We start from the raw sequence: 24,497 nt of genomic DNA on the forward strand, positions 1-24,497 counted from the left end.
TTAGGTTTTGGGGTACATGTGAAGAACATGCAAGATTGTTGCATAGGTACACACGTGGCAGTGTGATTTGCTGCCTTCCTCCCCATCACCTACATTAGGCATCTCCCCCCTTGCTATCTCTCCCCAACTCCCCACCCCGCACCGTCCCTCCCCTATTTCCCCCCAACTGACCCCAGTGTGTAGTGCTCCCCTCCCTGTGTCCATGTGTTCTCATTGTTCAACTGGGTTTTTAGTATGAAAATTTAGTAAAAATACTATCTAGATAAGCATAGAAAATGGCCGGGTGAAGTTTGACAGAACCCAAAACAAGAAAATAAGGTAAAAGAGTTCACTAAGTTAACTACTCAGCACCTCTACATTGATTCTTCTTTGGTCTCTGCATCTGACTTTTTGAATAATGAGGGGTAGACAAGAGTTAGCTGGGCCTCACTACTTTAAGTGAAAGCTAATCTGCTTTCATTCATTTGAGGAGTGTTCTATTAAATGACTACCATTAATACAAAAATATTGGAGATACCACACCAAAGCCTGAACTCCAACCTAGCAAGGATGTCATGGAAAATAATTAATCCTGTAAAGGGAATATACATATCTGATTCATATATTTAGCCTATATCCTTTAATTTATAGTAGGCAATAAATAAAGATTTCCTAATGAATAAATGAATAACTCATAGATAAGATGACTTCTAAAATTTCTTCTAACTCTTGTGATACCATGAAAGCAATAGATGATCCATCCATAAACCAAAATAATATAGGAGCCAACAACAGATACACTTTAAAGTTGTTTCTCCCTGGAGAAAGATAAAAGATTGAATAGCTTCTTTAGGCTCCCTCTCTCAACGAGACTGTTAGATGCATTCAGACCTGCTGAAGTTACCTTACATTAGCAGAGCTATGAGCTCACTTCTATCTGGCATAAAACCTCTGATGATCCAGCTTTGAGAATGCCAGGGACATTGGGTTTTGATTTGAGATCAGGTTATAACCACAAAGCCCAGTGTCGGACATTGTGCCACTTGCCATTACACATTTTATCCTTCAATTCCCACAAATCAAATTTTCTTCTGGAATGTTTTCAGAGATTCATTTTTTTAAAAAATTGTCTATTTATAAGTCACTGATGCTGAGAAAAGAAATATGCAGCATTTTAACTACAACCACAACTGTATGCTGTGTGGATTCACAGCATACTCAGTAACCATAAGGATTTTTCTTTTTGCCTTGAAACTTAAATCTTTTCTAGAAGATCTTGCTATTTTTATCTTAGAATGTTTTTGCCATGTTGACTCTTTGAAGATTAACCACGAATGCAAATAGGGCATGGAATGGATGTTCTATCTTATTCAGTGCTTAGAATGCTTCATGGTGACTGACTTATTGCTACAGGTTTGTTATCCTTTTTTCAACCAGTGTTTGAGCTCTTCCTACTCTCACCCATTCATCACCCTGATAGTCTTGTCCAAAGACTATCAGGTAAATAAAATAATCAGTCAAAGCCAGATGGTGCCAGTGGCGAAGCAAGCATTTCCCCCACAGTACTTGCAAAAAATAAGTAAATAATACAGCTACACTTGACAATTTAATGAGTATAAGTTTACCACAGCAGGACAATCCTCTCCAAATATTTAAACAATTAAAATATAAAAGGAGAAATAAATACGCATTTTGTAGTGGTGAACAAGATCAAATTCTTCTTTCATCACTCTTGGAAATCCACTGCATCACATACCTTAGACTGACAGCTAGACTGAAAGAAATATATGGGTTGCCGCTGGTTCAGATTAAGGAACATAAATTAGGAAGGATGTGGATCCAGGTGGAAATGGATGCCTTAGCTGTAGCATGTGTTTAGCTTATTCTTATAATTACATCTGAGCAGAATTTAAGTGCATTCCTTTATTCATTCACTAAATATTTACTGAGTACCTGATATGTACCAGGCACTGTACTAGGTTCCAGGAAATATAAGTCACTAAAAGTGTAATGAAGCCCTCATGGAGATTACATACCACTGGTGCCAGCAGATTATAATAAATCTCAATGTATCTCAAGTAGATATAAGAGCTAGAGAAAATAAAATGAAAGAGAACAAAAGGGGACAGATAAAGAGTGTTAGGTGGGGTGCTGTTTTGCATAGGGTTAATGAGAGATCTTCTCCTTGATAACATTTAAACAGGTGAGTTTGAGTAGAACCCATGAGTAAGGGAACTACCCATGACAATATGTTGCAACAAAGTATTTCAGGTAGACAGAATGGTGAGTGCAAAGCTCCCAGGCTACTGCAATAATCCAGGCGAAAAATATTAGCAGCTTGGGCTTGATTTCTGAGTACAGGGTTCCATCAGTAAGATTTTTCAGTGCAAGCCATAGAACCTAAAATGGATTAGGATAATATCAGAGCTCACAGTGTTAATGGCACGGCTAGAGAACCAGGCTCAAAAATTAGGCAGGAAACAAGTGAAGGTGGATCCAGGAAACACAACCAAGGCAAAATCACCAACTGCTTAGAACATGGGTCCATAGATATCATAGCCACAGACCCTGGATACCACCATGACTGAGGATAATTTGTAATTGTCATTGCATCTTTATGTCATTCCCTGAAGATTCAAAGTGGCTGAGTCTAAGTATTGAGATGTCTACATTTCAGATCCTTGCAAATGGTAAGCCTCTCAGCTTTTTAAGTAGAGGCAGCCTGAAATTTTTATTCATCCTTTATTAGCCATAACTGTAAGATAAGGCTAATTATGTCTCTGAGTTCTAAGATTGCAAGGAACAACTTATATTAGCATTAAAGAGTGTTGAGAGCACATGACATGCAAAGTTTAAGTCAGTGGCATTAATAACTCATTTCTCAGTTAACCAATTGTATGCTTATTTAACTTCAGGTGTGTATGCATACATTCACACAAACACACACATATACCCCCAATCCAGAAACTAGTCCTTTAAGAATCACTATAAAAAGTTATTTAGATATTTGATTAGATTAATACAGATAAAATATCATCATCAACAATAGCATCAAAAACAATGAGTAATAACTAATGTTAAGTGCTTACTATGTGGCAGACATAGTTATAAGTATTGTAGGTGTATTAACACATTCAATTCTTAAAAGTCTTTTCGAGTTGTGGTACTTAAGTCTTTAGATCTATGGATATTCTATTATTTACAAAATGTATCCCCCAAGCCTCCAAGGCTTGTTGATAGTCGTATCTACACAAGAATAAACATTAGTGTAAGCCTATACTGTGAAACACTCTTGAATAACTAGGAAAATACTACCCAAGATTAAGTAAAATTATTTAAGAGCACATTCTAGAATACAGACTTTTAAACTGACACATATATTTCTACTACACTCTACTATGAGCTAATTTAGGGTAAAGAGTGTTTCTTTAAAAAATAAAATTCTACATTTTCAGTACCCAGCATAGTTCTTGGCTCATGGTAGATTATTAATAATTGTTTGTTAAATGAATAAAGAATTTTCATATAATATTAGAGGAAATATTGTCTCTAAAATTCATCTTAATGATAAAGCCTAATTGAAAAATAAGATAAATTAGATCCAAAAGGTGGAAAACAGAAAAATAACTTTTAAGTCTTTATTTGTAAAAGAACCTGGTTTATTGCTGAATCACATAAATGCTGAGTTAACTTTAGAAAGATCAGGCATATGTACATCTAGAAATTGGGAGTATGGACTTCTTTTACCCCTCTGAAAAGAGTTGCACTGACATGGGAAGAAACTCCATCTTAGCCTTTTCGAGTTAAATGGCCTAAGCACAGAACCTCCTAACATCTGCAGCAGGAAGGATTGGCTGTAGATCAGTGTTTCAAAAACTGCTCCCCAGGCTTCATCGGGGTTTCAGAGGAGAGAGGACAGAGCTGACCAGACAGATCTCTGGGCCATCAAACTCTGCTTTGGCCACAACACCTTTTTATCTGTTTTACATTCTTGGATTCTGAGAAATATTTCAATCTGGGTCAAAAAGATTCTGTGGTTAAATAAATACAAGATAAAAGAAAAACAGGTCAGGCGCAGTGGCTCATGCCTGTAATTCAAGAACTTTGGGAGGCCGAGGTGGGCGGATCACAAGGTCAGGAGTTTGAGACCAGCTTGGTCAAGATGGTGAAACTCCATCTCTACTAAAAATACAAAAATTAACTGGGCATGGTGGCGCACACCTGTAATCCCAGCTACTTGGGAGGCAGAGGCAGGAGAATCGCTTGAAGCCGGGAGGCGGAGGTTGCAGTGAGCTGAGGCTGTACCACTGCAATCCAGCCTGGACACAGAGCAAGACTCCATCTCAGAGAAGAAAAAAAAAAAAAAAAAAAACTAGGTAATTCCTAACTCTATTTAGCTCTACTAGTCAATGATAATTATCACCATCAGGTTTAAAGACAAAGAAGGTGACAACTTTTCCGAGGTTAAAAATTTAGTAGCTTTTACTGTAGACTCAGTATGTGCAAACATTACCTACTGCCTTGTGAAATCGAGAACAGAGGAAACCTCAGGAATCAGCCTTTTGGCAGTCTCTAGGGAAACAGGAAAGCACTATGTGTATATGTGTGTGTGTGTGTGTGTGTGCGTATATATATATATATATATATATGTATAATATATGCATAAAGCATATAAATGCACTCTATATATAAATGTGTGTATGTGTGTGTGTATGTGTGTAATATATATATATATGTATACACATACACACACATACTTCTATGTGTATGTACACACATACACGTACACACATGCACACACATACACTATGTGAGAAAAGGGGAATTGCTAAGGAGGTTACTATAGTGAATGCCATATGGAACCAGACAGGGAATGAGGAAATGTTTAAAATGATTTTATGAAGAACGTGATTTTTCAACAGAATTTTTGAAGGCAGAATGTGGTTTGATAGAATGGAGGAAAAAGCATTTCAGGGTCAGGTGTGTTAGCACTCACCTGTAATTCCAGCACTTTGGAAGGCCAAGGCAGGAGAATTGCTTGAGCCCCAGGAGCTTGAGACCAGCCTGGGCAACACAGCAAAACCTCATTGTTTAAAAAAAAAAAAAAAAAAAGGAATAAAGCAAGAAAGAGAGAAGGAGACAGAGAGAGAAGGAGGTGGGGAGGAGAAAGAAAGAAAGAAAAAAGAAAAGGAAAGGACAAAAGAGAATGCATTTCAGATAGAGAAAATAGTGCCAGCTTTATTGTTAGGTGGCAAAAAAAGCTCAGACAGAGTGCCCAGAAAACATCATTATTCCTTAATTTCCAATTTTCTTGTACCAACATGGGCCTGACCTGTTGACCCTTCACTGGAATCCAAAGGAAACTCCCTTAGTTGCAGAAAATTTGGAAGAAATTTGGTTTAATCAGAGTAACACAGACTTGTTGGCTCTTCTTGGAATATCATGTAATTACTGGCAATTTAAATGTACAGAGTGAACTGACACTGCAGTGTCTCTGGGTGTACATCAAGTGAGGGGTCCAGAGCCTTGAGGTGGAAATTGTTTTCCGCTCTGTCAATATATAGTTTTGTTAAGAAAACAGCCTAATGGAAAAGCCTGTGAAAACTGGAAGCAAAGGAATGTATGGCCAGATAAGTGGAATAGAAAATGAATTCTCTTCTGGAAAAGGCTCCAGGTGGTTTTACCCATGACTGATGGGTCTCTCAAAATTCTACCATATCCCACCAAATCAATCTCTTCAATATTGAATACTTGCCTGTCTTACCTATTTTCTCAGCAGCCCAAACTACTCATGCATCTTCTTCACCTTCAACATAATTACCAAAATTTTTAAAGTACAATGGAAAAAAGTGACATTTTTTTTCAGCTAAAGTATACTTCACCTTGCTTTACTTATGACCACCCATTCTCTAAACAGAAAAATTATATTCTTTTGTTCCTTCCTAAATTTTATTTTTGAGTGAACACTATTCCAACCTACAAATGAAATGTATTTCCAAAGTTTATTTTCCAAGTTACCAGTTTGAAACTTAGACTATCAGTTCCTGAAAAAAATAAATCCAAGAATGTGTTCAAGCTTCCCATTTGAATATCCCTAAAATGGCATATTCAATTCCTAAGTTATTTAGCTTCACTTCAAAAAGATCTAGCTACCTAATGAGCATGGATCATTCTTTTTCCTTCTTGATTCTCTTAAATATCCTTGCAACAGGGACAGATTTAATTGGAGATATTTTTCCCTCACCAGAATTCTAAGGGCAAGCCCATTCCTTCCCAGCTCCATTCCCCAGGAGTTACATTTTTGTGTGTAAGAGATACAAGTTAGATGTTGGGAAGTCATTGATATTCTGGCCATTTGTTCTTTTATTTTCCTATAGGAAAACCTACTAGCATTTTTCCTCTGTTTATCACTTTGGGGCTAGATATAATAACATCAGACAAACGTCCATAATAAAGGGGGGCAAGAAAAAATAACAACAACTAAGCATTATTGTACATAGTTATTTAACTAGAGAAGGTAAGAGACAGTGTACATGCAACTATAAATTATATCATTGACAAAGGGGAATATCTGAAACCTCACCAGGATTCCTGTGGGAGCAGTACCAGAAAATATAAGCTTTAGATGTGAGGAAAAGCTAAATGTTTAACATCAAGCTCAGGAAGCAGAATAATTGGCTAAAAAGATATAGCTGTATATTTTACAGAGACTACTCATCCTTAGCCCAGATAATAAATTTATAGTGTCAAGGATGGCTATCTTTCAGACTATACTAAAGTATCTCTCTGTAAAATGGTGGCTGTTATTTGCTGAAGCAACCAGCTGGTATCACTTGTGTGAAATCCAAGTCTGTATGGTCTTCGCGCTGTGTGAAATATCTATTAGCTGCCCAATTATGGACTGTGCCAGAAGTGAACAGTTTCCATGACTGATCAGTGTGAGCTGGCCAACCTTTGCCTTAGTCCTAACCAAATTTTGCCATCTCATACTACTCACTGGACACTGATACTTGTTAATTCTTGCAGCTTCCATTTATTCTACTTGAATTTAATGAGAACCCATAGTGTGCAAAGCATTCAACTTAGAGCTATACATGGACAAAAAATGAAACGTAACTCCTACCTGAAAGGAGCTCCTGGTATAGCAAAAGAGACAGACACGCATGAATACGTATAATAAAGTCTGTTGAATGTTGTAGTAGAGGTGTGTACTTGACATAATGAAGGCATAAAGGGGAGGATAATTGTATCAGAATGCAGGATCAGAGAGTCTCCAAAAAGAAGAAAACAACTCCAGCCGCATTGTGGAAATAAACAGGAAACATGTCATGTAGAAAAGGAAAGGAAGGAAGACATTATAGACAAAAGGAACAATGTTAGGAAAGGGAGAAAGGAAGAAATAATATGGGCCATTCCATGAAATAACACAATTGCAATAGAGTTTGGGATGTGAAGAGGGGTGGATTTTAAAGTTTGAAGAGATCGTCAGTGACCAGAATATTGAAAAGTAAATACTTAAAAACAAAAACAAAAACAAAAAAACAGATTTAGAGCAATCCCAAAAGGAAAATAAAAAATTGTATTCGGGCATCACTAAGGTGGGAAGGCTTCTCAAGTAAAGAGCCAGTGAAAGAGCATTCTCTGCACAGGGAGCAGCACATGCAAAGGCCTTGAAGAGTGGCCATGCTTTATGTGCTTAACTAACTAAAAAGAGGCCAACAGACTTGGTGACCAAGAGGAGCATGTTGTTAAGTAGAAGCTAGAAAAGGAGACAAAGCCTGGATAATGTAGGATTTTATAGGCCTTGTAGTAAGTTTGGTTTTGATTCTAAGTGAAATAGGATGCCATCAAAGATTTTTAAATAGGGGAGACACACAATCTTATAGATGCTTTTCAAAAGACCATTCTGACAGCTGAGGGAAGGATTGTAAAGGGTTGAGGGTAGAAGAAAGTGATTATAGGGGGAAGCTATTATACTAGTCTCCATGAAAAATGGCTGAGTTAGAGCTGACTGGAGATGGAGTGGATAGACTCAACACATAGTTCTTTCTTTTGTTTATTTTGTTACTTATATTTTTAGTATGCCCCCATCTTGCATGAATGACACATTTTTGTGAGGAGGAAAGAAAGGAAGGAATGAAAAGCTTTTTAAATTTATTTGGTTTTTACTTACAGAAACTAGAGAAAGAACAGTAGTATCTAATGAAATAAAGAAGATATAAGGAAGAAATCAAGGGTTCTGTTTCTGAATTACATGAGTGGATGAGAAAGAAGAAGAGATTTGGGATTAAGAAATGGCCACTTCCTTTTAAGGCCTGTTGAGATTGAGGTTCCTGTGGGTCAGAAAGGAGTTTCAGCAGGAGAATAAGATAAAAGCTCTAGAGCCTAGGAAGTAGGTTTGGAGCTTGTGTTGAGTAAGAACAAGGACAAAATGCTGAAAATTACCAACTTTTCAGAGGTTGGTAGAAAAAAGAAGCCAAGCAGGGGAAAAAAGTGCAACCAAAGGTGTAGGTGGGAAAAGCCAGCAGAAACAAATGTTATGAAAGCCAAGAAAATAAAGAGATTCAAGAGGCAAGGAATGTTTCGTGATGTCAAATGTCTCAGAGAGGTAATGTATGATAGTTCCACTCGTCTTTCTGAGAGATTATTTGGCTTGTTCATTCCCTCAGATTCTAATACAGAGCTCATCAGGAGTAAATATCAAATCAATATGTGTTTCTTGAGCCATGCACTATACCGTATATCTTACCTTCAAAGGGTTTGCAAACTAGTTGGGGGAATCAGGTACATAAAAACGCAAACAGATGGTTAAGGCTCTGTTTGATTAATGACAAGGGAACTGGATAGGTAATATGTGCTACAAAGGATCTAAGAGGCAGAACAGTTCACAGAGAACTGTGGTAGTCAGGAAAGCCCTCACGAATGAGATAAGTTTTGATTCAGTGCTTGGAGTTCGGGCAACATTGAGCTAGGCCCAAAAGGGAACTTTTCAAGCAGTGGCAATGACAATGAACAAAAGTATAGGAAAACTAATAAATTTATACGAAGTCTGGCTGGGACAGAATATTCAAGTAAAAGAGGCATTTTGCTATAGAACATGCTTGTTAAAAGTTGGAAAGCCTTAGAGATGATTTCATTCAATACTTTCGCGTTTTATGTAAAAGGAAATGACAACTAAGAGAGAGACTAAATTTATTTAAATTCACAAGCCCAGTCAATGCCAGAGCCAGTAGGAGATAAGACAAGAACGGGAGATTGGTAATAGATTCTAAGGAGCCTTGAAACACAACCATAAATAAATGAATTAACCTTGTGAACAAAGAAAAGCCACTGAAATTTGGGGAAAGGGGGAATTAAATGTAAGATTAGTCAGCAGGCAGTATGTAGAGGTGATACTGAAAATAGAGAATTTTGGTAACTGTCCAGCCTTTTCTCAACTGGTTTCTCATCTGAACCATAGAACATGAAAATGAGTGACTATTTTCTCTTTTTCCAAGGATGGTGTATAACTGGTACCCATCTAGATGCGTAAGAGAGGGATTAACTCATTACATACATATGGACATTAGGGCCATAGGGATTAGGGGTTGGGTTTGGCTCTCTTCTGGAATGCTGGTTAAGAAAGGCTGGCAGAAGATGAAAAGAGCATATGTAAAAGACATTACAAAAAGAATTTGGTAACTGATAGTTTGACTCTTATAAGGGAAGGAGAGTAATCGATTATTTCTGTTATGAGCTGGGAAACAGAATGTGCTGGGATCTCTAAAAGATATTGTTAAAGAGTAGAGGAGTAGAAAGTCTAATTTGCAAAGAAGATAATTAGTTTAACATGACACTTTTTGAGGTAACCACAGAGGGTAAAGAGAAACATAATATTTTTAATACCTTAGATAATGGGAAAGTTAATTTTCCTATTGGTATTCCTATGGTTATTATGGTTTGATTCTTTACAGATGGAGTTTTACTATATATTCAAGTTGAGTAAAAGTAACAATTCGGGTAAGATGTGATTAATAAAATAGACTGAAGTATGTACACAAACCAATCAGTTTCCAATGACAATGGAATGATAATATAGGAGAACAGTAGAAGTTTCCTTCTGCTAAGTGAAGATGAAAACTCAATTGGGTCCTAAGTTTGGTTATGCATATTTAAGCATACTAGTGCTCACACTTTTTTTTTTTTTTTCACCTAGTCCTGCAGAGTACTTTTTGAATTCTTTTCTGAATACTGTTTCTCTTGGGCTTATTGTGTTCTCCAGACGATGTTCAGAAGTAAGGTCTGAGCCATCTGTGGTCATTAATGATCCCATGACAGTTTTTACTCTATAGAAGGTTATGGCCCAATTCCAAACCGTAATTTTATTTTATAACTCTAGTTTCCTTCTCCCTTTTCAATTATAGAAATTCTCATGTCCTCCTCTATACTTGTACTGGTTTCACTCAAGAGGCATAAGGTATAAAGTTTAAGATGAAAGAATGTGTAAGCAAGGAAGTCTTGTCCTTAGGTTTTCTATGCAGTTCTCCAGTTAATTGTCCATCATTATGGATGCACAAATCTGGCTGAGTTATCAAATAGCTATCACCTTGTGTCTTTCAACCAAAGGCAATCAAAGCCCTGAGGCACACTGAATTAAGAGGATTATCGTGAAAGACTTATTCAAATGAATACTTAATACTAACCTGAGTTCTCCAGAGTAACTTTCCCAGGTGATAGAGAAAACAATTTCCTTCTCTTTCATTAGGGTAAACAAGTCCTTGAGAGTTAATATTGCAAATGGTTCATTTCAGAAAAAAATAAATAAATAATAATAACGTTTGAATGGATCAATCTCCCAGTTTGGATTTTACTGAAGAATAAATTGGTGTTTCTTAAGTAAAACAATATCATTCTCCCTTTGCTTTTGAAACATCTCAGAAATGTTAGAAATACTGATTCACTAAAACTTAGATTTGAAATAAAAATTCTCCAAGTGCCTAGGTGAAAATAAAATGGGGGGAGTTTAAGATGGATCACTTATGATGTCTCTTATTCCTTCCCACCTCTCAAATAAAATACTACTTTTTAAAAGTGATTTAAAGAGAAAAGACTGAAATGAAATGTTCACACAAAACATAACACAATGCTTATTCCTTTCCCTACTGGAATGATAGTAGGAGTCTGGACAACCAAAGTGGGCTACCCTCAGTACAACATGGACCTATAAATTTAACTGAAAGTTAATTATTTAGAAACTGGGAAATTTTTACTTTTATTTATTTATTTTTAAGCCAGGGTCTCACTCTGACATCCAAGCTGGAGTGCAGTGATGCAATCACAGCTCACTGCAGCCTGTACCTCCCAGGCTGAAGCAATCCTTCCACATCAGCCTTCAGAGTAGCTGGGACTACAGGTATGTACCGTCACACCCAGTTGATTTTTTGATTTTTGTAGAAACAAGGTTTCACTATTTTCTCAGGCTGGTCTCGAACTCCTAAGTAATCTTCCAGCCTCAGCCTCCCAAAGTGCTGGGATTTACAAGCGTGTGCACCATACCCAATATTTTTCTTGCTTTCCTTTTTAGGTAATAATGAGACAACTGCCTCTATTAAGATTTGTGTAGAACTATAGAATACATCCCTTGGAAACAGCTGATATAGGAACCAATTTGGCCATTAAGAGGAATTTAATTCTCAGCTTATATTCCAAGCAGATACATTGGTTTCAAAATCAAAGCAAAGTAAGAATGGGAAGAGGATATGCATCTTCACAGCTTCCAGTCAAGCCTAGTTATGCTAAGAAGTTCTGCAGCCACTTAAAAAAGCAACCAATTTCTGAGTTTGCTTAGTCTTTGGAGATGATATTATTTATTTTTTTCTTTGCCTTATCTAGCTTTTCATCTAGTCATTAACGGAAAGATATTAGGGTCCTTCCAACTTTCATTTAAAAATAACATTTTTGAATAGTTATTAGAACTAGAATGATAAATAATGGATATAAGGCTAATTACCAATATTCTACATTTAGAGCAAACTGGTGCATATGGAGACAACAGCTCAATATTTTACAAAGTGCCAATTTGCTAAAAATAGATAAATATGGAGATTATTGCTGGAATTAATTCAAGAACATTCAAAATGAGATGATTAATGTCAAGGAGTAGCATTTCTATAATGTAAATCCAGTTGAGCTGTTTTATACCCATTATTGTCCAATCTTTTTGCAGAAACTAGATCTTACAACCTGAAAAAGAGAAGTTAAAGCAAAGCTACACCATTCCAAATTAGCAAGAATTTATTGTAGCTAGTATTCCTCCTAGACAGGTGGTACCTGCCAGAGTTAAGCCTCAGGAGGATGGCAAAAACCCAGCGTCTGTCGTCTCTAGGTATGAAGGTTTGCTCTGACCTTTCTTTTTCAGGTGTATAAACTCATAGTTTCAGTTATCTGTGTGGTTACTACCTCCTTTTAGAATCATCGGTGATAATAACTCTACCAATAATATGTAATACAGACCAAATTGAAAATAACCAAAAGGAAAAATGAACAGTCCACCACATTTGAGATAAGTCCTTCCCGACTTGGGTAGCTAACCTACTGTGGACATATAGGTATATATGCAGGATACTAATTCTCAACCAACTTACTCTCTCACTAGATTTACAAGTGTGGGCTTTCCAAAATTGTCTCTATACTATGTTACCCAGATCTTTTTCCCAGTCAGAGATATTGGCCCTGTGGCAGTAACTAGCTGACCCAAACAGGACCAATAAAATTTATTCATCCTCATTCTCTCTCTCTGTCTCTCTACCTCTGTTTCTCTCTCCCTTTGTCTCTCTCTCATCTCTCTTTCTCTCTCATTATTTAGAATTTAGAATTGTAGCTGGGGTTGTTAATAACTGGGTCTTTTTTGAAGCAGGGCCCTAGGAAGAGTTTATGAATTCCTGTTATTGAAATTCTACCCTGGTTCCCATACGCTTGGTTGTTCAACTTATTAATTTCATATGATCTCTACTTTTTTTTCCCAATAAATTCCTTTTATAGACTCTTAAAGTTGGTTTTGGATACTTGTTCCCAATCAAAAGACTCATATATAATAGAAGTAGTGTGTCCTGAAGCGGAAGAGGGAGAAAGGAATATAGCTAGAGTGAAAGATTAAAGGTGATATTCACCATTAACCAGCTATAAATATAATTAAATGAATCATTATTTCCTTCTGGACACCAGTTTATTTTCAAATTTCCAGTTAACATACCTTTCTATTACAGTCTACATGAGCCCTTTGTATAGAAGTATTTTGGCAAAATATGTATGATACTAACTTTTTATGCTAAACTTTTGGCTTCTAGGAAACATAGAATCTCTTAGACTAATTTGATTCAATTATTATATATTAAAATATTTCTAAATGTTATCCATGTATTTAGAAACTCAGTTTCTTTGGTTTGTATAATTCTATTGCTTATATGAGAATCTGATAACTTTTGTTGTTATAAATTGGTAATTTATCTCAGGCATAACCAGGGACACAGGAGAACTATAATGCCCTTTGTGGAGATCCTGAGGGCTCAGAAGATTACGGCATTTAGAGTTGAGTTTGGAAAGGTTTAGGATTGCATATCACCTCTCTAATCAAGGTTCATTCCTGTGGTGTTGAGGAACCCAGATGTAGTTGTGGAAATGGTGATCAAGTTATCATCTTTGAAATGTGCTTTCCCCAATCAAGCTGTATCTACATTTTCAATCTCCCAACCAGCTCTGCATTTTCTCTCCACTGTTCTGCCTGACTGGGCCCTCATGTGATGGATGTGAGCACAGCATGCTGGTTTATCTTAGCGCTGAGAACCCAGTTTGGAGGTGAAGTGGGGGTGGGGATGGAAGGGTAGCGGCAAACTTAGCAAATGGAGAAGAAAAGAGATGTAAGTGTGAAGAAAAGACTATAAAAGAAAAAGATAAAGAGAGGAACAGTGGGTATTGCTAATGCATTTGAAGTGATCCTTTGGGTCTTATGACACTTTGAATATTGGCTTATCTAAATTCGGCCACTGAAGTTTTCAAAAGAAATAATAAAGACATACTACGCTCTCATCTATTAGCATGGTTAATATTTACTCTGGGCTGGGTGGAGTGGCTGACGCTTGTAATCCCAACACTTTGAGAGGCCAAGGTGGGCTGATCATTTGAGCTCAGGAGTTCGAGATCAGCCTTGGAAACATGGTGATACCTTGTCTCTACTAAAAATACAAAAATGAGCCAGGTGTGGTGGCAAGCACCTGTAGTCCCAGCTACTCGGGAGGCTGAGACAGGAGAATTTCTTGAACCTGGGAGGTGGAGGTTGCATTGAGTTGAGATGGCACCACTGCACTCCAGTCTGGGTGACAGAACAAGACTACGTCTCAAAACAAACAAACGAAAATTACTCTGAAGAGAACAGGAGTGGAGTGGAAATGGAGAATGTGTGTATTTTATACAGAGAGCAAGGGTACTTCTTGTTTGCTTAGAGCCATGAATACTTAGGGCTCGATCTATGAAATTCCTCAATTAATAATACCTTACATTTCAAAAACACATTGTTGGCAAAACACTTTTATTGTTATCTTTTTAATTGAGACACACCAACCTAGTTTGAAAAAAAAAAAGGCATGACAGGATTTGGAGGGTTCCTTTTATGTGCCCACTACACAGACAGAGACCAGGCTCAGAAAGGTTAAATTACTTACCCAAGATCACATGACAAGCAACTGGCAGAACCAGGTCTAGAACCCAGGAAAAGGGTCTATTCAACTACAAAGACATGAAACAGGACATTAAACAAACAACATCTAAGAAAATAGGATCTGTAAATAATTAAAGATAGGAAATCAGGAAGATCACATTCCCATGCTAAACCCGAATGAAATGACTGCAAGTGTGTCTCTCGGATCTAAGCAGACAGGAGAGGGAACTGAACTTTGACTACATCAATCTTGTGAGGGGGACCAATGGAGCTGAGCTTGCATTTACACAAAGCCCACTCTGAATAGGTACACAGAAGTGGTCATCTGTCCCAAAATACCTCCCCTAATGACCCATCATGATTATTCCTCCCTTCTTACATTTGTTCCTTCAACAAATATTTATTGAGAATCTAAAATGTGCCAAACATAGCTTAAAATACCTGTTTTGCCTAAAAATACTTATTTGGAAAGTTTGAAGAAGCACACCTTGTCTTAAAGTTCTCCTTCCATAGCCTCATTCACTAAACACTAGCTTGAGCTGGTATTACTCAATCAGAAGAACTCTACCTGAGTCTGAGAGGAGGAGGAAAAAATGGAAAACTCAATGCCAAAGAGATTGGGAACAGTGGGCAAGACATCGAGTGAGGGTATGGCAATTGACAAATACTACTGAACTTTATCAGCTGAAGACAAACTTCACTTATAAATTATTTAGGCTTTCTGCTGTTCTCATGGACACGCCAATTTAGTCAGACAAAATACACTACTTAGAGTCTGGCAAGAGTATTTTCATGGAAAACAGTGGTTGCAATTTGTTCCATGCTGGGCACAATAGGCATACTTCGGAAATCAAATCCCTTCAGTCTATTTAAACCTAAGAAAAATCCAATTCATCTGACACTAACATTCATTTAACAGTCATTTGAGGAACTACTTACCATTCACCCTCCCTGTACCTCCAATCATGCTTTCTCTTTATGAAATATTATTATGTGGATACTTCAGAGGAAAGAAAAGAAATCCAAATGAAGGTAAAATTAATTTCTGAGCACACACCCCTAAGCACAGGCCAGCACTACATGTATTTTTTTTTTTTTTAATAATCTTGCTGCTGTTAGTTGATTTATTTCATGGATCACACAGATGGATTTATGGTCTATCTGTAATAGTTGTGAAGCAAAGCAGTGAGTTCAAGTACTTGGAGCCTCAAAGGAAGAGCATGTGAAGATCCAAGGCTGTGGTAACCAGAAAGGGTGGGGCTGTAATGCTGGCTGTTGGAGGAGGAGGACATAGAGGGGAGATAGTACCAGCTATGGGAGTTCAGAGAAATATAGTCAATAAATGGGTTCATTTTGTGTCACTTTTATTAAAAACTGGTGGCTGTCATGTCTGTAAGTCAATAACAAGAATCACTGATAATCATTTCCACTTTAAAATTTCATGCCAACACATTTTTAGAAAAGTCTCCTAGTTATTCTATCCATTTAGATATGCTACAGCTTGTGAAAAGACTATAAACCTGGTTCCATATTTATTTAGCAAACAGATTACTCATGGTTAACATCAGTTATTTCATGTACCAAGTATTATGGTAGAGATAAAACAAGAATTATGTTTTCATCCTTTTCCCCAAGCAGCTCAGAGTGTGGACACCAGAATGTGAAAAAATGAATGTCAAATAGTGCAATAAGTGATAATAAAGATAGTATAACATACAGCATGGGCAAAAGAAGGTGGAAGAAAACTTAATTAGGAAGGTTAAGAATGGCTTCAAAGAGCTAACTCTTGCAGGGAATGGGAGAACAGTTCAGGCCGAGAGGCAAGTATAATGTGGGCAGAGAGTAGAGTAAAAGCAAAGGCACCGAGGCCTGAAATCTTGCTATGGCGTCATCAGGTGAAAAACAAAGTGGGGTGTTTTGAGTTTGGCACTAGGAAGGTAAGCAAAACTAGATTGTGTCATGCTGAATCATTTATATTTTAACAAGGAAAATAACACAACCAAATTTGCATTGTGTAAAGATACACAGTGCCATTTGCAAGGTAAACCAAAGAACAATGTGGTGGTAGAACTCCATGTAGAAAGTTATTGCTTTTGTAGAGATGAGTAGTCATGAAAAGTCTGAGCCAGGTTATTTATGTAAACAGGGTAGAAAAGCAGAGCATTTATTCAAACTTTTAAAAGAATCAAAGGATTTAGAAACTGGATATGGCAGTTGAAAGAAAGTACACTCAAGATTACTCTCAGGTTCCTAGAGCTCTGAGGCTGTATGGACAGTGTCAGAGCAATAAGTGTAGTGAAGGAAATCAAGTGTGACACAAAACAGAAGACACTGAGTTTGGTTTTGTGTATAATAAATTTAGACCAAGATAACTATGGATCAGAAGCTAAAAATAGACATCTCGTCCTCAGATCTGGCAATCACACAGGTGGCTAAAGCTTTGGACATGGATGACATGAGGAGATCACCTAGGATTAGTGAGTCAAATGAGAAGAGGGGAACGAATCATGATCATGATCCAGGTTATCATGGATTTTGTGGGGTGGGTGAAGAGAGCAAGGGAAGCTTATAAGGAGACTGAGCAGGGTCTTATCAGAGAGGGAGAACAAAGAGAGCTGTTACTATCATGCAGGCCCAGTAAGGGGACAGTTTCAGGAAGAGGGCTGGACAACACAAGATGCCAAAGAGACATCAAATAAGATGTAAAATGAAGGGTCACTGGTTGAGGTGCCCTTTCAGAATATGTTTTTCAGTGAAATTATGAGAACAAAAGCCAAATTAAACTAGATAGAATAGTGAATGGGGAGTGAAGAAGAGGAGAAAGTGAGTGTGGAGAATACTTGGAACTCTGTTCTAAAGGGAGAGTGAGAGAGAGCACTATAGAGATGGGGACACAGAGTCAGGAGAGGATCCTTTAAGATAGATGAGGCAAAAGCATATTCATAAGCTATAAGGAGAGGAGCCAGTGTAGCACAAGAAGATGAAATCTCAAGAGAGACAAGGGCATGAGGGAATGGGGTTCTGGGAGGGAAGGAACAAGAGCACAAGCAGAAGGCTCAACTAAGACTAGAAGGAACTCATCTCTAACTGGGAAAGGTAGACATAGCAGGCACTAGATCATCCTGAAAAACTGGAGGCTCTAAGACAAGCCTCACATTGCAAAACCTGGGGAGAAAAAATTTCATATGCTTGTATTGATCTTTTTTTTTCACATCAAGTATGTTTAAGCCCTACAAAAATCCTTAAGGTGGGATCTTTTCATTTGTGTTTGGTTGTTGCTTTTTACTCTTCATTCTACAGAAGGAAACTGAAGCCCAACATGATGTGATTCATTCAAAATCACAGTCAGTAAGTGGTCTCCACTAAGGATCACAGTGTAGTATTCTTCCCCACACTTCTGAAAATGTTATGAAGATTTAATTACAAAGGTACAAAAGCCACCTGACCACACTTCAGAAATTCAAAAGGGAGAATTCCTGCATAAAATCACTTCTTTAGTTTGCAACAGACACTGCTTGCTTGCCCTAATGCATTTATTAAAACTCATAGGGAAGTGAATAGTTAAATGCTGCTGTACCTTCTCTTGAGATGACCTGGTTATGTGCATTCTTTGGCCTATTAACAGAGGAAGACTTGTCTTACTTTATCAATATGATTGGTTAATATATATGCTCTATTCTTGCCTGAAAGAACCTCAGTCCCCTTCCTCATGGGGCCAGGTAAAAGTCTGAAGTTTGTGGATTAATTCAGCCCCAGGCATAACACTGACAATTTCCCTATGACAGAAGCAAAGGAGACCCCAAGCCACCGTCCCTCTTGGTGAACAGGAGTACTGCCCTTTAGCATGAAACATCAAAGAAGGTTTCTGTAGTTTTGCCAGCTTAGCAAGAAAAAAATTAACTCTGCATTTTCTTATTCCAGTTGCCTCAGCATGGGTTGGTAAGGGAGCGGGCTGGGGAAGAGTGTTACACAGACTCTGTCAACAGGAGAAATCAGGGCTCACGGTGTATGGGCCCTGGCATGGGTTAGAAGGAATTACAGAGTCACCAGAAATGAACACTTTCTAGACTCACCATGAATTTTCTAAGGTTCTCTGCAAGTCCAGATAATTTGGCAAAAAAAGAAAAGAAAAGAAAAAAGAAGTGCCCTTCAAGTATTTTTTTCTGTTTAAATTTGCAAATCTGTGGTGAAAAACACTATTGAAAAAAATACAAGAAGCTTCAATTATATTAAGTAAAATGTCTCAGCTTAATTAATTCACTAAGTCCCTGGGTGACACTGGGTGTGGCTCAGAGAGCTTTGGGAGGAATCCCATTTATCACTAGGAAGAATCGCCTGCACCAAGCAGCAAGGCAGCATCCTTCCACACCTTCCCAGCACTGCAGGAAAAGGCACAGTGAGGTCGGAATTCTAAGCCACAGATCACACTCTCAGAGATAACATTTATTTGTTGCATGAGGTAAAAAGCTGATTTTGGCTTGAATAGGGGGCTGGGGAGTAGAGGGACTACTTGCTTGCACGAAATTCTTTACACTTCAATTACAAACTAAAGTCATTCTTTTTCAACAAAAGAAACACCTCATAGTTTTCTTGCTTTGCAGACACAGATCATACCTTGCCAAGTTTTAATCATTTGGAAACCACATGGCAATTAAGCTACTGAAAGTGAGCCTGAAGATATTTGAAAATCATAAGGCAGTACAATCTTACGGATTCTTTTATTTTATTCCTCCATTGACCGCTCCTTTACCATATTCTCATCTCCACACCACCCTCATTCTCTTCTTCCTGCTATAATAATCTATAGTGGTAACTAATGGCTAATACAGATCATTTATGCTTTTTTTCTCATCCACTGGCAATGTATTCCAACTTAGAAATCCAAGGTTGCTTCTTTATGCCGCTCAAGTGGAAGAGGAAGGAAGTGCAAGCCCTTCAGCCCCCTCCCACATTTCTGCTGGATTTTATGGGTGTGGCAGAGTTTAGACCTTTGCAGGTTTTTGCCCTTGTTTTACTCCCTGTTAAGTATTAGGATGATGAATAGATGTCAGCAGAAAGTTGGACACCACTGGATTTTGTCATAAATGATATAGAATTTCATCTACAAGCAGGAAACCTGCGTGAAACTTAAGTACTCATGCTACATAAATGCCAGTCAGTGTAGTGTGAGCCCACGCCCTGAATACACCATTTCCTTTAGTCTGATTGAATGGTATCCTAAATATTGGCTAATGTGAATGATACACGACAGTGGTATATAAGAAACATGATCATTTCACATGGGAGTACACATTATGAAATGCATGAGCAAAATAAGGACAATTTCTATACCTTTCGTTTTCTCTTTTGAATACAAATGATGCTAAAACACAGGGAAGCATGTGGAAACCACTCTTACACATGCAACTGTAGCATATGAAGTATGTGGATGCTGTACACATTTACATGTGAATTTCTACAACTCTAAACACACAATTTCAGCTTCATTGCTTTGCACATCAGAGTGAATGCTTGGGGTGGCTGGTGAGATAGAACCCCAGGGAAGGCAGCTGTCTTCATTTTGGGGAGGGAATTCCTTTAGCCCTAATTCCCTTTCTAAAAATCATATATGGTTTCCTTTATTAAAGGAGATGTATGTATATTTGTCTGTGTACATACAGGGTGGGAACAAGTTATAAACCTGAATATTTTTCTTTCCAAAATTAAAGCTTTTTAAGTGAATAGCTTTGGCTTACTTAGTGCTCCACCTTCCTAAATTTTATTTCCCCAGCTCACCAGCGAAGTAACCTCAGGACTTTTCTTTGACAGTGTTCTTAACCCAGACACCTGTATTTATTACATTTATATATTAAAATGAAGGAGGACAAGGAGAGAAAATGCCTTGGTTTGAAAAACCGAGCCAGTGGAAGCATCCATCTCTGTAACCATAAGGCAGTTTCAGGAGATGCTGCAAACACCCCCTCCTCACAATCCCCCACTATCCGACTTTTCCCCAAATAGCCCCATACAATCCAGGATGGCTGCTACCTTATTTATTTATGCATGCCAAACCTCTACACCCACTGTTCTTACATTCTGCTTCTGTCTCCCTTCCCCTTCCTGTTCCTTCTCCTTCATCCTCACTCCCCACCCTTCCTTCCAGGGCGCTGGCTAAACGTGCTAAGCTGGCAGGCTGCTTCTTCTCCACTCTCTTCCACCCCATTCGGATTCAGGGAGTGTATTACAAATTGTCCAATTTCCAATACCTGCACTGGAAATAATACCCAAATTCTATCTCTTGCACCCCACCCCTAAAGCAATCAGTCTGCAAAGGGCTTCTTTGACCAAGACTGCCCCCACCACACCCCCACCCCCGCTACAGGCACGCACACGCACACACTCACCCATATCCCACACCCATTTTTCTCCTTAACCTTCGCCAAAATCACTCAAATGCATTCCAACAAATGTTTGAAAGCTTCTTTTGGAGACTGTCATGGCATGGTTGGTTGCTGCGGAATACCACACTCGTCATTCCTTCCCACTCTCACCCCAATCAAGTTTCTAAAATGTCTTTGAAGAAATAAGCGAGCAATTGGAAATGGCTGTAAAACCTGGGCAGTGGGGGAGGGAAGGAGGGGCTCTGATTCTTGCCAATCTTGGATGTGTCCCTCTTCTTAATGAAAATGAGTCACCATACTTATTATCCAGGATGTTAGCCCTTCTCTGGTCACTGACAATCCCAGGAAAGAAGCAAGGGAAGGGGAGAGGAGAAAAGACCTGTTTCCAACAGGTAATACCAGGCTGTCTTTCCCATCCCAACGGAGCTCCTAGGGGCGTGGTCCACCCTCTCCTCCGACCAGCTGGTGCACAATCGGCTGCTGATCTTAGGAAGGGGATTTTCCCCTTCTACATGGCCAATTTTTCCACCTCACCCCACCCGCAGCCCTAGTTGTCTTAGGTTCTCTTCAAAAAAATCTATCAAATCACAGTTTCATTCATTCATTGAAAAATAAATAAATAAATAAAACCTGCACGTTTTTCCATAAATACCTGCGCCCCTTCGAAGCTCATGCATGTACAAAATGAGGCATCTTCCGCAGCACATGTGAGAAAATTGTATGTCAGAGAGGCAATACTCAGTTCTCAATATTATTTTCTCAACCTCGCTTTTTGCAAATAATATAAAGAATTGCCTCCCCATCTTGTAGGTAGAGCTCACATCATCTTCCCCACACCCCTTTCTATGTCCACACCCTCAAGACCATAGACCTCAAATGCTGAGCATTCACTAATAAGCAATATATATATATAACCAAATAGGCATAATTTTTCTACCCTCACCCTAATTAGTAGTGGCATTCCAAAACCAGAGCATGAAAGACAGAAAAGAATAAAAGCTGGGATGCAACCATCAGTTACCATATGCTAAGGAAGCACGAGCACCATGGTCAGAGCAGAAGCAGTAAAAAAAAAAAACTGTTTGCCTTTACAGGGAAATACTGTACTCTGGTTATTTCACAACAGCAAGAAGTAAAAATCTTTAGCTCTACCTGTTTGGTTCTTCTCATACAGCACAGCATGGTTGTTTCGTCCCTTGCCTTCTTCCTGCCTTCTCTCCTTTCCTTCTCTCTCTTTCTTATTCCCCCCCTCTCCACCTCTTTTCTGCTCGCTTGCTCACTCGCTCTCTCGCGCTAGCGCGCTCTCTCTCTCTCTCCCTCCCTCTCTCTCCCTCACACACACCAGGGCAGTTAGCAGCAACTGTAAGGTCCACAGCTATTGCTCAACGCACATGCTCGCTCCCTCTCTCTAGCGCTCTCTCTCTCTCTCTCTCTGTCTCTCTCTCTCTCCCGTGCTGTCTCTCCGCTGCCTCTCTCCTCTTCCCTCTCCTCCTTTTTTCTCCCTTCCCCCAATATCTATCTATCAGTCTTTTTCTTCCCCCTCTCCGTCTCTTTCTCGGAATTGTTCGCTAGCTTTCAGTGACTAATCACTTCCCCTAGCCCCTACCCCCATTCTAGACAGTCACCCCCTCCCAGTCCCCTGCCAGCCTCATGAATATTTAAACACCTCCAATCTGGACCCAATTACCCACCGACTTTTCCACTGCATTGAGAGGGTAATGGGGTGGGGGCAGAGAAGCATATTCCAGTCAATCCAGGAGATATGATAGAGCATATTTTAGGGAAGAGGGGCTTGAGGAATCCTTCTATTTCTGTACGAACTCTTTTCCTCTTTTCCCAGTATTATAAAAGCAAAGAACAGCTATTTCTAAAGAGGAATTGTAGTCAGTCCTATGCAATATAAGTCATATCTGCCATTACATTTTATGCATAGTTAATAATTGTGGAGGTTAATTTCCCTCAAAAAATGAAATAACATTTAACTATCATACACTGTTTATATATTCTCAGTATACATATAACCTAAAATAAATACACACAATGCTGAGATATGCACAAGCATATTTTATGTATGTTCCAATATCCTGGGAAAACCCACATAAATATATTGCATTTTAAACATTCTAAGCACTTGAGCTCAGAAATAATAAATAATATTTAAGAATTGGCATCCATATCTAAAATCACATGGTAGGTTTTTTTTTTCTTAACGTACATCTACCTGTTTGTAAATTGTGGTTTTTTTCTAATTTTACTGAAAAAGCTGAGAACATTCAAACAGGTCCGTGTAATACCGACAGTGATCAAAATGATATTTTACAATTTATGATGGATTAAAGTAAATTCATCTGAGATGAGAAGAAAAGATATGTTAGGAAACATACTTCTTGAATTCCTTCTACAGTCTTTCATAATTTTGGAGGAGGAACACATGATTCTTAAAGTGTGTATAGCACAATTTTTAGTTATTTATTGTTGAATGAGTTTGAGTATGTTACTGAAGCTTCTTGTACCTAATTTTCTCATCTTTAAAATGGAGATAATAATGCCAACCTTGCCAACATGTTTTGAGAACTAAATGATATAACGCATCCAAAGCACAACACAGCCTCACTGAGTGTATAGTAGCTTTACTCCAGAGACTGTACTTTTCTGAAACTCAAGTGACATTTGCAAGTGAATATCTCAAAGAAGTTTTCAAACTATTTCTTGTTGTTCATTAGTGATGACAAGCACCCCTGTTAAACAACTCATATTCTTCATAGTCCCTCCTAGACATAAACCTAGCTAATAAGTCACCACTAGACAGCTTATTATTAGGACTGTTTCAGGATCACTGAGCTCAATAAGTGCTTAGTACATTTTAACAAAATTTAAGGTATATCTGTTTCAAAATGGACTATCTCAGAAAACTACCTGGGGATGATGATGATACCCAGGAGGTGATGCTTAAAATGAACTTTAATTATTCCTCAGGAGTCTTCCTGAGGATGGCCTGCTTCAGATCCAGCTGACTTGGTCTTTCATTCTTCTCAGTTTCCTTCCTAGTTTTCATATTTTATGGTTAAAAAACAGAATTAGTTTCTGAGTTTAATAATTTTTTAATGTTACAATGAGCCCAGTTTTGAAAGCCCAGCTGCTTCAGAACAGCCCTCTATGATTTTAAGTGATAGAAGAGGGCAAAGAGTGGGTGAGAAATGGCTCCTACAAGAAACATTCCAGGTGCAGATTGGGAACACCCTACTTAGCCTGCGAGTGGCTAAAAAGTAGTGAAGGGAGAAGGCAGGGAAGATGGGGATTTGGGATGATGGAGAAGGAATCACTCCTTTTGGTGTTTAGACAGGGTAACTCCATTGGTAAGACCATTTCATTAACTGTGTGGCCAAACTGAAAGTAAAGGGTGGGATCAACTCCTTTCCCTTTCAATGTACTCTCCATAGCGCTCC

The 24,497-nt window shown here is 38.3% G+C and overlaps 1 protein-coding gene across 1 annotated transcript in view; it reads right to left on the minus strand.

The window, feature by feature from the left end:
• GAP43 (growth associated protein 43) overlaps window positions 1-22,638 on the minus strand; it is a 99,891-nt gene extending 77,253 nt beyond the window's left edge. The window contains exon 1 of the mRNA XM_032299007.1: window positions 22,204-22,638. Coding sequence (XP_032154898.1) covers window positions 22,204-22,233 — 30 coding nt within the window. The 5' untranslated portion in view covers window positions 22,234-22,638. The remainder of the gene's footprint in view (window positions 1-22,203) is intronic.
• Window positions 22,639-24,497: the final 1,859 nt, after the last annotated feature.

The sequence above is a fragment of the Sapajus apella genome, unplaced genomic scaffold (genome assembly GCF_009761245.1).
Source record: "Sapajus apella isolate SASKATOON/1434 unplaced genomic scaffold, GSC_monkey_1.0 scaffold40, whole genome shotgun sequence".
Classification (NCBI taxonomy): Eukaryota; Metazoa; Chordata; class Mammalia; order Primates; family Cebidae; genus Sapajus; species Sapajus apella.